This window comes from Gossypium raimondii, chromosome 4 (genome assembly GCF_025698545.1).
Source record: "Gossypium raimondii isolate GPD5lz chromosome 4, ASM2569854v1, whole genome shotgun sequence".
Taxonomy (NCBI): Eukaryota; Viridiplantae; Streptophyta; class Magnoliopsida; order Malvales; family Malvaceae; genus Gossypium; species Gossypium raimondii.
In genome coordinates, this window is record NC_068568.1 from 13617667 (window position 1) to 13630529 (window position 12863).

At 37.0% G+C, this 12863-nt stretch overlaps 3 protein-coding genes across 8 annotated transcripts; 1 reads left to right on the forward strand and 2 right to left on the reverse strand.

Annotated features, from left to right (window-relative positions):
- Nucleotides 1-181: 181 nt before the first annotated feature.
- On the reverse strand, nucleotides 182-8231 carry LOC105768188 (phosphatidate phosphatase PAH1). 6 transcript variants are annotated; one of them, XR_008195109.1, is made up of 13 exons: nucleotides 7851-8231; nucleotides 5885-7340; nucleotides 5207-5805; nucleotides 5039-5112; nucleotides 4636-4720; nucleotides 3980-4066; nucleotides 3736-3808; nucleotides 3403-3446; nucleotides 3168-3296; nucleotides 2983-3081; nucleotides 2733-2858; nucleotides 953-1803; nucleotides 182-496 (listed from the first exon to the last, which is right to left on the reverse strand). XR_008195109.1 is itself a non-coding variant. In XM_012587965.2 (11 exons), the coding sequence occupies exons 2-11, from the start codon at nucleotides 7281-7283 to the stop codon at nucleotides 2805-2807; spliced, it is 2643 nt and encodes an 880-aa protein (XP_012443419.1). In that variant the 5' UTR covers nucleotides 7284-7340; nucleotides 7851-8231; the 3' UTR covers nucleotides 2584-2804. The 6 variants fall into 6 exon arrangements, 1 of the variants encoding a protein (XP_012443419.1); XR_008195108.1 differs by having other exon boundaries at nucleotides 953-1848; XR_001125785.2 differs by lacking the exon at nucleotides 953-1803.
- A 796-nt stretch (nucleotides 8232-9027) lies between these two features.
- On the forward strand, nucleotides 9028-9420 carry LOC105768187 (uncharacterized). The gene has a single exon (XM_012587964.2). It carries the CDS (start codon nucleotides 9028-9030, stop codon nucleotides 9418-9420), a length of 393 nt encoding a protein of 130 aa, XP_012443418.1.
- Nucleotides 9421-10840: 1420 nt separating this feature from the next.
- Nucleotides 10841-12484, reverse strand: LOC105768186 (protein CANDIDATE G-PROTEIN COUPLED RECEPTOR 7). The gene has a single exon (XM_012587963.2). It carries the CDS (start codon nucleotides 12409-12411, stop codon nucleotides 11098-11100), a length of 1314 nt encoding a protein of 437 aa, XP_012443417.1. The 5' UTR covers nucleotides 12412-12484; the 3' UTR covers nucleotides 10841-11097.
- Nucleotides 12485-12863: the final 379 nt, after the last annotated feature.

Below are 12863 nucleotides of genomic sequence, written 5' to 3' on the forward strand. Positions count from 1 at the left end.
TATATATACTTTGAACTTGAAAAATGTGGTGCAGAAGTTAAGGAATCTTCCACAACCAGGAAGAAGGTGACAGTAGTACAACTGTACCCTTTTTTTATTTTTATTGGAAGTTTCAATGTAAGTAGCACAAAACAAATCTGATCAACATTGTTAAAGATAATCAAAATAGAAGAAGAATAGATAAAAAAATTACTGACATGGAATCTTATTTGAAATTACAATATGCATGATATAGTGTATCCACTTGGGAATTCACAAGTATTCAGCCATCTGCTGCCAGTCTCTCTTAGTTTGACTACATATACATATATATACAAATTCCCTTACCAGACCATAATCTTCTTAGTTCATACTTCATTACATGCAAACCTGTACTCTTAAATTATATGGTTTTTTCCTGTACATTGGAAAATGCAGAATTTCTTGATTATAAAACTAAATACTAGTTATATATATGCCAGACTTGTTGCTTTGTGTAGATCCATAAACTTCTCAGCTGCAAAATTTAAATTTCAAAAGGTCAGCTCTTTTCCCAAAACCTGGTTTTTTGCATTGTCAAGCTTAACATTTAATAATGAATTAGAGCCTAAGAGACAGACAGACAGACAAACAGAGAGAGTGAGAAATAGCCATTATTATATTATAAGTTTTTTCAAACCTTCTAAGCTAAATCTAAATGCATTACTATATAAAATGTATTTGGCAGTTCTTTTTGTTACAAACATCGGATCAAATTAGTTTCTTTCTTATGAAATGAATGAATTTAGTCTTTGTACTGTTAAAAAATTAAATAAATTCAAATTTTAACATTTATTATTTAATAATATTATTTAGTGTTAATAGAATTATGAAAGCTTCCTGAAATATTTACGAGTAAATGTTAATCAGTTACACTTTTACCTTATTTGATCTAGTCCGTATTATAATAAAGGGACTTGGAAAGGAATTTTACCTTTTTGGATAAAAATGAACGGTGGTTCACAAGGTAGATGCCAATGTCTGCAATAAGTTATTGCTATGCCTATGGGGGCTATGCATACGTTGAATGCAGCTGTTGACCTCACTAAAAACAAACATAAACTAGAGTCATCCCCCCAAAAAAAGGAAAACGAGTATAAGCTCCAATATTTTGGTGTTGGGATGCGGTTTATCCCAAGGCTCGAGGGTTTCTTTTTTTTAGCTTGTCTCCTCTTGTAGTAACTGTTTACTTTTGAGCTTTGTCCAAATTCTACAACACTGATCCAAGACCAGCCGCAATATTCAATAAGAACATTGCACCTAGATTCCTAGTGTTTTTGTATCACATCAGCTAAGACCTAACCTAAGAGCAACAAATTATAGGAGAAATGAACAAAGAAAATATAATAATTAGCTGTCTTAAGTAACAGCTTGGATTTAACATAGACTGATATTTTATTATATTGTCACCTTGTGATTGGGGTCAATCTTTTGCTGATTGGTAATAATATCTAGTAGTGAATAAGAGTTTTGAGATGTAAATCTTAACCAAGGGGTAAAATGATGAGAAATGAAACAATATTGATAAAGATGCGAAAGAAGGATCCCATATCCAAAACCCAAGTCACTGCTCTGAAATACGGGTAAAGTCGAATTTACTGCAAGAAATGAAGCAGAGGTGATCACGTGATGCTGGTCTGAGCACCCTAAGCTTTGTTCATGTACACCACAGTTCTCACTTTCTGAAGGGCAATTAGCTTTTTCCCTTTTTAACTCTCATGCCAGCCTGCGTCTGCATGGGGGCATGGCTGCATCATGCCCTTCTCAGGCTTTCCAACCGAGCCACTGTTACAATGACTCAAAGTTGCAATTACAACTCCAACCTGATATCTACAAGTTCAAGACCAAGCCCTATCTGTTGAACTGAGTGATAAACAATTTAATGTCTTTTAAGCAATATCTCAATTTCAAGTCATGTGAAAGAAAAAAATAAATCAAGAGTCTGACCCGACCCGACCCAACCCCGGAATAGTTGCGGCCAATGTCTCAGGGGAGTCGCTTTCAGAAACACCTTTTACAAGTGCATTTATGGTACTAACCTTCAAAAAGTCGTTTTTTTTTTGGGTCATAGATACACACCTGTTAGTACTATTGGTTTGAAAGCAATATTTCAGGATTCCAGATAAGTTGGTACTACTACAGTCTACAGTAGTTTGAAATTGTTACAATCATTTATTGGGTTTTCAGAGCTTTTCTAATATAACTCCATTAAAGACCTTATACAAGCTTTTCTTAGGTCACTGTTAGTAGCCTGAAGAACACTGAGAACAGCTTGGTTTTAAACATATACACATAAGTTGCATTTATTTCTTATCCTGCAAAATGAAATTGTTTAAAATGGTTACTAAAGAGGGACCATTTTGTGAACGATATTACTTATAATTATTACAAAACAATTATGTAAGCACAATAGATCTACGTGAGATCTATTAAATTTTTCTATGAACCCCACATTTATAAATGATGGATGAATATAATAAAGAAAACTACGTATGACATGCTATCATTTTTACTAAACTTTATAATTGGGGAGAATATTTTAATCTCTAAAGATAGATATAGCTATTGTAGGCAATGGCTTTGATTTTATCCACTTGAATTATTTATTCCTTACAAGATGAACCCCAACAGACCATTTCAAGGTCACCAAAGAATATGAATGTCAGTGAGGAAGCGAGTTTAAGAACTTGAAGGATATCAGAACAATTTCTTACCTATGGGACAAATTAAGCTACTGATCATCTCCTTGGTATAACTAAACCGTATTCTTTAGGCAATCAACTATGTTACTCCATATCTTGCAATGGCACTTTCCAAAAATTCCATTCGTTATAATCTTCCTGCAAACGTATTAAAATATCAAGGATATCAAGAAGGCTCCAAAACAAATAGGAGACAGTTGTAGATAAATTTTCAATTGTTTTTTTGCATCATATATAAAGAGGCGAGAAATTGATGCCTTACCGGTTCAATGGATGAGGTTGGTGGAAACATCTCTTCTACAAGAGTATGCAATGATGTGTATGACCTCGTGTTCATACAATAACTTACAGCCACCTCACCCTGCCAGTTTTGAGTCCGATTGTTATAAATTTGATATGGTAATTGCAATATAGATTTCTCATAAATAGGACATGAAAAACATGTACCTTTGGATTAATAATAAATCTTTTTCCCTTTGGGATGCCAATTTCTTTATAACTGAGTTCATCTGTGTCTCTGTTTCCAAAGCCTGCATAAAATGGATTGTAGTCCGAAGGGAAAAGCTTCCTGATATTCTGCAACGCACGTATAAGAAAGAAATCATAGGTGAAAAGACTGATCCGGATGCAGTAATAGTTCCGTTGTACATTTAGAAACAAGGTTGAATATTTCAGAATTCACCTTTAAACAAGCTATTTTGAATTCATGAGGTGTTCTTCTTATCACTGCCAAGTATAGTTTATTAGAATGGAACCTATAAATAATTAAAAAGGAAGTAAAAGAAGAAAAGCAATGTAACTTGATAATAAAGCCTAATGATTCTGATATAAAGAAAAGGCCAAGACAACAAATAACGCTACGTTTATCATTTAAAGGTTTTGTGATGGAATGCATAAGAATTCTTTTTCCTCTCATGTAGCTGAAGCCTCAAAATTGTGAAGCAAACTAAAAAAACAGCTAGATTACTTCAATAGACAAACAATGTAAGAGAAAATAAAGAATGAAAGATCTCACCCTCACGGTACAATGAGGGAAACAAACCGTCAGGAGAAATAACAACAGGTCCAGAGGGTAAAGCTTTTCCATCCTACATAAACAAAGCTATATCAGTTAAAATCGGTTACAAAATCATGATTTCAAAGTCTTTTAACAAGATGGTTTCCAAATGTTAGCTTTTCTCTTTGGTTAACACTTTCACTATTGCCTTTTTGCTTCCATAAGGGAAATTTAAAAATTTGTATTCAGGCTATTCCATTACCTGTTTCAGGTTAAGTAAGAAACTTCTGGTTAGATATGCCTGAACAATTGCACGTGCACTGAGAAATAGAAGCTGATACCCGTTCCCCTGTTGTGAACATACAGTTAGTGTTGGACATAGACACCCAAGGAAATCATTTGGTTAATATGCATGCCAAAATATGTTGGTTAATGGAATAAATAGAAGAGCCACACTGTTTGATATTGTTTCCTACAAACAATATTGTGTTTGTGCATGCACACATGTTACAGGAGGGATGGATAAAGATGACATAAATGCAACTTATGTGAAGAATTTCATCACTACCCATATATAAACTAAGGAGTGCAAAAATACATTTCACAACAGAAAAATAAATGTCAAGGGGCATAATGGTGACAGGATAATGCTCAAATAATCTTGATACTAAGGTTATCAAAAGTTACTCTATAAACTTGCATTAAAAAATTTATCATCACTTACATCAGTGGGGAATTTTATAAAGAACTAGTAAAAGTAAAGCGCAAGGGAAACATGAGACAAGTTTTGATTTCAGTTGTGGTGAAACTAAAAAACGGTGGAAGAATTTCCTAGATCTAGTTTTGCATGATAGTCCAGAAAAGAACAACTTCTCAGTCAAGTCAAGCTGAACAAAGAAACAATTGAGAAAAGCATACCTTAATAGCTGAGAAAAGATTAGCTACACCAGATTGTGTCCAATCCCTTCCAACTAAAGGCATAAACTGGCCTAAGACATCAGACCTGAAAGAAATATGTTAAGGTTATTGAAACATGCATCTTGTATTACACTATACATAACTACAACATATTCGAAAGAAAGATTTCACACCAAATCAATTAGGGTATGACTGCTTCTAGAATGCTCACTGCTGCTCTAATACTAAAGATCATAATGGAAGTTATAATTTCAGCATCAAATGCGAATATATGGTTTAATTTCTCTGTTTCCATAATAATATCATAATAAGATTCAGAGCTAGTTTAGACAGGTCCATAAATGGGTGAAACGGGAAAATTTTAAATACAGCAGAGCAACAATATCAGGAGATAAATCCCTACTTGGTAATAGTTCCATCCACATCTGAAATTACAATCTTTGCGATCCATTTCCACAAGTAAAGATGAGCTTCAACCTGTTAAAGATACACAGATTTTTAGGCTAAAATTTAAGCAGAACACAAACCTTGCCAACCTACCAGAAGAATTGAGTAAGGAGAAAATTGAAACCTGTTGTATTCCCAGAACCCTGGAGGAGAAACTGAAAGTAATCATATTTTGACCATTTTTCAGATTCAAGGAAGCAATCTGCTCGTTGGTGGGAATATTTGTCCTCACAAATTGTTTGCCAGGAGATTCAATCCTTCCACTGGATGTTGGAATTAAATCTTCTGGTGAATTTTGTAGAGAAGATTCAGTATCAAGAAATACCTCTTCACTAGATAAATTGCTACCGGTCTTCTCAAGTGTTTTGACCCTTTTTAAGGGAATAGACCAAAGCCTCCATCTGCGGCCAGAAGGTGCAGAAGTGACACCAGAAGCACCACCCTTAGGCTTTGATGACTCATCCTTTTCAACAGGGATTGCATCCTGGGGCTCAATAGCTAACTCTAAACCAAATGCAGCCATTCCGAGAACAACAGGAGCAGCTTTTTCCCATGTGAAATACATCTCTCCAAATCGGATGATTAGGTTTGTATTCTTAATAATTGACATTGCATTATTTTTGTATTCCTCCATTGATATCCGATGTGATTCAAAGACTTCTGCTGCAGCATCTGAACCCATACCCACATAAAGTTCATTGCCACAGAGTGAGATCTCAAATCCTGGAAATTTAAGGCGAGAATCAGAGCAAGAATAAGGGAGGTTAAGTAATTAAAGGAGGAAAAGCACTTAGTTCCTTACCCAGGCTAGCACGAACATCTATCTCTTTAGCACAACTTGTTTCAGTTTCCACAGTCTCACTTATGCTACTCTTGTCCTCAGGTGGAGGACTTTGCAGACTGCTATTCGTCCCTTCAGTTGCTGCTGAAGTATTGAACTGTTCATCTCTCAATTCAGGGTCATTAACAACCAAATCAACAGATGCATTGTTAGAACCCATATTATCTGTAGCCAACATTGTCTTTTCAACTGGTAAATCAGGAGACCCATTTTCATTGGAATAATTGGGACTACAAGAGGAAGACAACACATCTTTATTTCTGGAGCCACCAATAGCTCCATTTTCAGTTTCACCAACTTCTGGGGGGCTGCAAGAAGGCTTATCTTGTGAAATCTGAGCTTGCAGTGGGCTATCTATTTCTTCAGAATTGGTGTTCTCATCGTGTCTGCCCAATTCAGATAGTTCAAGACAGCTCTTAAAAACATCATCCTTAATATGCACGGATGCATCTTCACTGTAACTTTGCCTGATAAATTCATTTTCATGCTTGAAAAGGTTTCGAGTTTCTTCAGTTTGACAAGCATGTTCCCCCCCTTTTTCACAAACTTCTAGATGGTGTCTCAAAGCAGTAGAATCATTGTCCAAGCTGCAAACAATATCAGAGGAATTCTTAGGTGCCGCAGCATTGAGCTTACCTATATAGTCAGCATCTGATTCATTGCCACCTGGACTAAATTCCCCATTACCGTCACAAGAGTCAGGCCCTTCACCTGCTCCTATATGGAACAGAGGTGTGCTTAGTTGCACATTTTCAGCACTCCTGTCTGATGCCAAAACAGGGGCAGTAAGAATAGGGCCATCCTCACTGAAGAAGACAACTGAATCTAAACCTTTTGCTTCCCCAAAACACTCACTATCTAAACCCTCATATCGGTTGGACCCATATTCTGAAAAATTAACCAGACCCTCTTGAGAAAACTGATCATCTTGAAAATCATAGAACCGAGTATCAGATTCTGCCCTTTCAAGCTGTTTTTGATTTGTGGCATCACATTCATCCCTCAATTGAGCCACCCAGGAATCTGAAACAACTTCACCATCAGAATCCTTCAAATCTCCATTTGTCTCAAATCCTTTACCAGATTCAACCTCCTTTAAAAAATATGCTTGCCCAGAGTTATCAAGATACATATGAAAATCTGCTTCAATGCCATTAACAGTTATACGAACGACCTTCTCAGCCCCTTTCAAGACACCCTGAAACTTCCCAAACCGAACATACCAAGGCGTGCTCCGAAAAGTCCCATCTGGTTGCCGAACAACAATTATATCAACCGCTCCACCGAAAGGATGGAAAGGAGTAGCAACAGAATATACACCTTGTGAAATTAAACTCCCAACTTTGCCAACCACATTCATTTGTCAAAATTAAACCTTTCTTAGATTAACAAAAATCCTTCTGCAGTTTCCTTAATTCTATCAAAAAATGAATCCACAAATCAATATAAACATCCAAAATCGTTCTAATCAAGGATCTTTGTTCTTTACTTTCAGGTATCTGCGTTCAGTTCAAAATTAAACGAAGCCAACTTAAACCATAACATGTTCCCTTTAGCTCAGCAAGAAAATAAAATGGGGAAAAAAAAGGAAGAAAGCATGTATGGGAATCTATAAGCTGCCACTTGGAACCAAATATAGAAATCCAAGTTTAACGAATATTATATGAAGTATGATCCCAATATAGAATGCTAAAACATATTTCTCGTAAAAGAAGAAAAGCTTAAACTTTAGAAACACAAGGGAAAAAAAACCTCCAATTTTCTCAGCAACCAAACATAAAATAAATGTCCAGTATACAGTAAAAGCAATCAAACAAGATTGATAACATACAGATTAAACGACGAGAATTGTGGGAAAAAAAATCGAACTTTCTAATTTCAAAATTTAACTAAAATATAACTATACAGTCAAAGTCGGTAAGCTTACAGATTAAGAATTGCGCAAAGAAGAAAATTCCCGCGATGAACGAATCTGGCGGCTCGAAATCGAAACAATTGTAAGATTCTCTTTACTATGACCGATGAATGATGATACAACGATCCGACGCTGTTAGGATTCTCTGGTAGCTTTGAATTTTTATTTTTTTATTTTTTGGAAAAAAAATGGAAATTTTGAAAACGAGTCAGAAGTTGGCAACGGCGACTAACCGCAACCGCCATGCAATAAATAAGTAACCTTGTGAAAAGACATAAATAGGTCCCTTAGTTTTGCTTAAAAATACGCTACGAAGCGAGAAATATGACGTGTAAATTTGTGATTAATGGAAGGGTAATTTTGGATATTTGAAATATTGTCCCGCTTTTTCAGGTCTTAAGGATGGTAGAGCCGCCGGAATGAACAAGCATTATAATTATTGAAACTTGAGTTTTATTACGAAAAGGAAAAAATCTTCAGTAATGCTAAAAAAAATCCTTACATCTAAATTGGCTAAATTACCCTTCATTTCACATTTGTTTCTTATCCATTATTAGAAAATTTGGTCGCATATAATTCCAAAACAAGCTCAATATTTGTTAGGTTTGAATTAAGCTGTTAGTTGTTTCAAAGACGTGAAAAGAAACCTCCTGAGCTTAATTCAAACATAACAAATATTGAGCTTGTTTTGGAAAAGAAAAGAAATGATTAAAATTAAATGCGACCAAATAAGTGAAATTAGGAGTAAAGATTTAATTCCCGTGTTTAAGATATCATGCTCCGTGTCGTGGTTAAGATGGCATTTAACACGTAATTAATAGAAATTAAAATCTAAATTATAGTTTGGGATGTTTGTTTTTTGTAAGACCCATCTTCTTCTACCAAAACTATAATACCGTGATCACAAACCAAATCTCATTTAAATAAATACTAAATAATTTAGATTTTATGTTTTACCCCACTGGTTGAGATGAGGAGATGGCAGGAATTTTACTTTCTTTTTTATTACACATTCATCCCCTGCTTATATCATACTCCAATCTACTTTTAAAGGCGGCCCCTTCTGCTCAAAATAAAATAAACCTCGTTAGCCTATCCACTCGTTGCCTAATTACGTTACATCATCATCTCTCTTTTTTCACTCTATATATACTCGTTCTCTCACAATCTCATAATCAGCGTTAAGAAAATGTGCTTGTCCGATGCTACGGACCCTCTGGTCCCTGTTAGGGCAACATACGTGAATCTGTACAAGTGGCCAGAATCGGATGCTGAGTTTTTGAGGTCAAGGAGCTCAGGCCGACCGAGTAGAGTGGTGGACAGTTTCTCGTGTAGGCAGATGTACCTGAGGAGTTACAGGTTCTCAAGGAAAGAAGGTGTGAGGGAAAAGACAGTGAAATGCTTTGGGAGAGTTAAAGAGAAAATAGGGGGTGATGGGAAGAGGAAGAAGAGCCTACGTATTAGAAGAAGAAGGAGGTGTTTGGTTTGGAGGAAAGTCAAGATTGTATTGTTCAGGTTTTTCAACAGATTGATTTCCTGTTCTGCTACTGTACATGTAGATCAGAGGAATGCTTTCTTTTGATTCATTTGGTTGTGTTTCAGAGGATAGGGCTTAATTCATTCATTTCTTCTTCAATCTATGGAACAGTTAACAAGTGGGATTGTCTGTCTTCATTTTTATTGACTGAGACGTGGAAAGTAATTTAGCAGCAGTTAGGGTCATGTGTCGGATGAAATTAAGTTTCAACTCCATTGCATGAGATTACGAATAATTCTAAATATTTTTTCAAAAATAATAATTACTCTTTTCACTTTTTTGGTTTACTCAACCAGACACATCTTATATGATCATAATGCCAATGTCACCAATGTGTTTAGTTTCAAATTCTATAACAAATGAAGCGCCCGCATAAGATGGCTGTCTACGCTACAAAAATTCTTTACAACGAACTACGGGGAAGGCTTTACGTCAAAAAGCAGTTAAAATTCATACAAAGAATTCAACACTCATCAAGGTGAGTGAAACTGGGAAGTAACATTATAGCATTTGCTACTTGTTGACTCACTCAAACCCGTTCAGGGAACTAACAACTTCATTTACTCATTCACCACCACTTTATTCAAGTTTAACCACAATGGACATAAACATCTGCTAAAACGTAGAAAATGCTTGAAAAGCTCTATCCACCAAACATTTACTATACAATTAAAAACTATCTTCCCAGATCACTCCAGAGAACTTCATAAACTAGGTTCATAAAATATATGCTCTCTACCATCCAATACCTCGATATAGTTCACAAACATGTCTAGCATTGCAGAATTGAAGAAACTTCAAACTCTAGTTTCTAAAATTCAACCTGCTAAGAAATTTCTTAGGTGCCATCTAACAAAGACTTCTGAAAAATCTTCCTAACCTAATAACCACCTCTAGATGGGCAAGTCGATAACTAATTCGGGGTCCACTGCACTTTTTTTCATTTCTGTCATACCCAAAAGGATGTGAGACAGTTCTAGAGGAAGGACTGTAAAATTTAAATCATTCAAGTTTCAAACAGCCAACCTCTAAGTCCACTAACACACCCAGTCAGCCCAACTATAGGAAAAGAAATCAACATTATCATATATAATATGAGAAAGACCTATTTGAATAGAGTGAAACTATTCAGGGTAATTCAATGGACACGAACAATGGAAATGGTAGAAATCAGGAATTCCTTAAGTCCATATTGATTGATAGAAGCCATATGCAAAGCTTTTAATGGAAACACGGCAGATAACAAATAGATCATTTTAACCACTAAACAGTCAATCCAACACAAATTCTACTGCCCTCTAGACTCTATCTACTGATCATTTTAAAATTTTGAATAAAACAATATCGGATGTCACAAAAGCAGCATACGATTTTCTTACAGAAAAGTGGCAAATGATTTACTAGGAAAGACTCAAAAGGGCATTCATCTCAAATCCACTGCCTAATAGTGAATCATTTGGGAAGATTAAATTGAATTGAGTGCAACTTCCATTATGAGCTTGATAACAATTTCATTAAGCAGAAATAGAGTAACAAATGGAACAAGTTAAACAAAACTGTAGCAGTAAGGAGACGAGCAGCAGCAAGTTGCAGACCAGATGAAGCAATTTGTATCTGTAAAGTTTACACAAAAAAACCTGCAAAATTATCCCAATTTGCATCAAAGGTAAAAATCCAGAGTAACCCTTTATACCAATTCACTTATCAACAGCCCCCAGGTTCTCAAAGCTCGAAATCTTCATCTCTAAGAGCCAGCTCAGCAGCCTCTTCATCTTCTTCCTCAAGAATAAAGTACTCATTTTTCTCCACCGGCCTAAACATGTAAAAGATAATCAAATAGAACGCCAATGATGCAGTCTCCTCCGCTGCATTGCTCACCCATTGATACTTGTAAGCTGCAATCGTCCTCAAAGCAAACACCACAATTCTCGTAAAATATAGATATCCAATCACCACGATGTAAAACTGCCTAAACAGAGTTAACTTTGCCAAATTCCTCGCAGCCTTCCCATCAGTTTTCGAAGTTTCCCTCAACGAACGAATAGACCAAACAATTGGGAAAATAATGGCGCAACAGCAGATAATATCAACTAGCAAGAATACCTGATTCCACGTTGCCCAATCTTTAATAAACGGCCCTGTCTCTCCGATCACAACCGACGCAATATTAGCCAAAACTTGAAGCGGTATCACGATCATCAAGACCTTCTTCTCCCTTTCTTGCAAAAAGGGTTTCAAAAACGACCAACCGGTGCCGATCAAAACGATGACAGTAAATAACAAAACGACACGAATAAACTGGAAAATGTAGAACAAAACATCCCAACCATGAGGAGTTCCGGTAACCTTAACGTAATGCTTATCTTCGGCGGCGCAGATCAGATTCAAAGCTTTGAATAAGAGCAACCCGGACATTAATAAATGGATCCGGTGTACGCATCGTCTGTTAGTGTAACAAACGTAGACCCAATAAGCCAAGAAGAACAAGTAGAGGACAGAGAAGACGGTGTAAAGAGAAGGGAGCTGTTTCTGGCCGGCGGAGAGGTAATCCTTAGAACCGTCGCGGTCGAGGTTGTAGATTTCGGTAATGACGTCCATAGAAACGCGCGTTTCGGGGGCGCAGTTGGAGAAGAAGAGAGAGTATTCATTGGGGGAAGAAACGGGGTAAGAGCGGTTCAAGCGGGAGAGGGGAGGCGGTGAGAGTTCGCTGAAGGTGAAGAGGTGTTGGATGTAGCGGGAGTTGAGGACGCAAAAGTGGGAATTTTGTTGGATCTCGAGAAGGACCTGGAGGAGAGATTCTTCGGATAGAAGGAAGAAACCGAGGAGGGAAGGGGAGGGGTTGGGGGCGTTGGAAGAGGAAGAGACGGAGACGGAGGAGACGGAGATGGTGACGTGACCGGTGTGGGTGAAGCCAAATTTCTCGAAGAGGATCATCGGGCGGGAGTCGGACTTGATGGTCAGAGTTTTGATCTCCGCCGTGGCGGATGAGAGGATGGAGAGGAAGAAGAAGAGGAGGATTACGGTTGTTTTCGTCATTTTAGGGAGGTGGTTGGCAAAAAGGAAAGGAGGGAGGGAATTTTGTAAGGGCTTTCTGGATCTGATTAATGTGAATCTACTTTAGTTACGTTCTTTGAAGGCAAAGATAAATACGGCGTCGTCTCTTTAGTCGGTCCAATTTATTGGGCTCTTAATTTACCGATACTCCAACCCATCATTCTGTTTTAGTCTGACATTTGGACCATCTCAACTCTAAGACCATGTTTGGTTGGGGAATCTTATTTATGCTAAATTATTTCTTTATTTGATTGAATGTAGTAGACCTGTCCATGGGCCGGGTCGCCCGATGGCCCACCCGAAATATGGGAGGGTTCGGGTAAAAATATAGGCCCGAAATATGGGCTTAGGCAAAAAAATGAGGCCCGTTTAAAAAACGGGCTCGCCCTCGGGCACCACTTTTTTGGCCCGGGCCCGGCCTAGCCCGAATATAA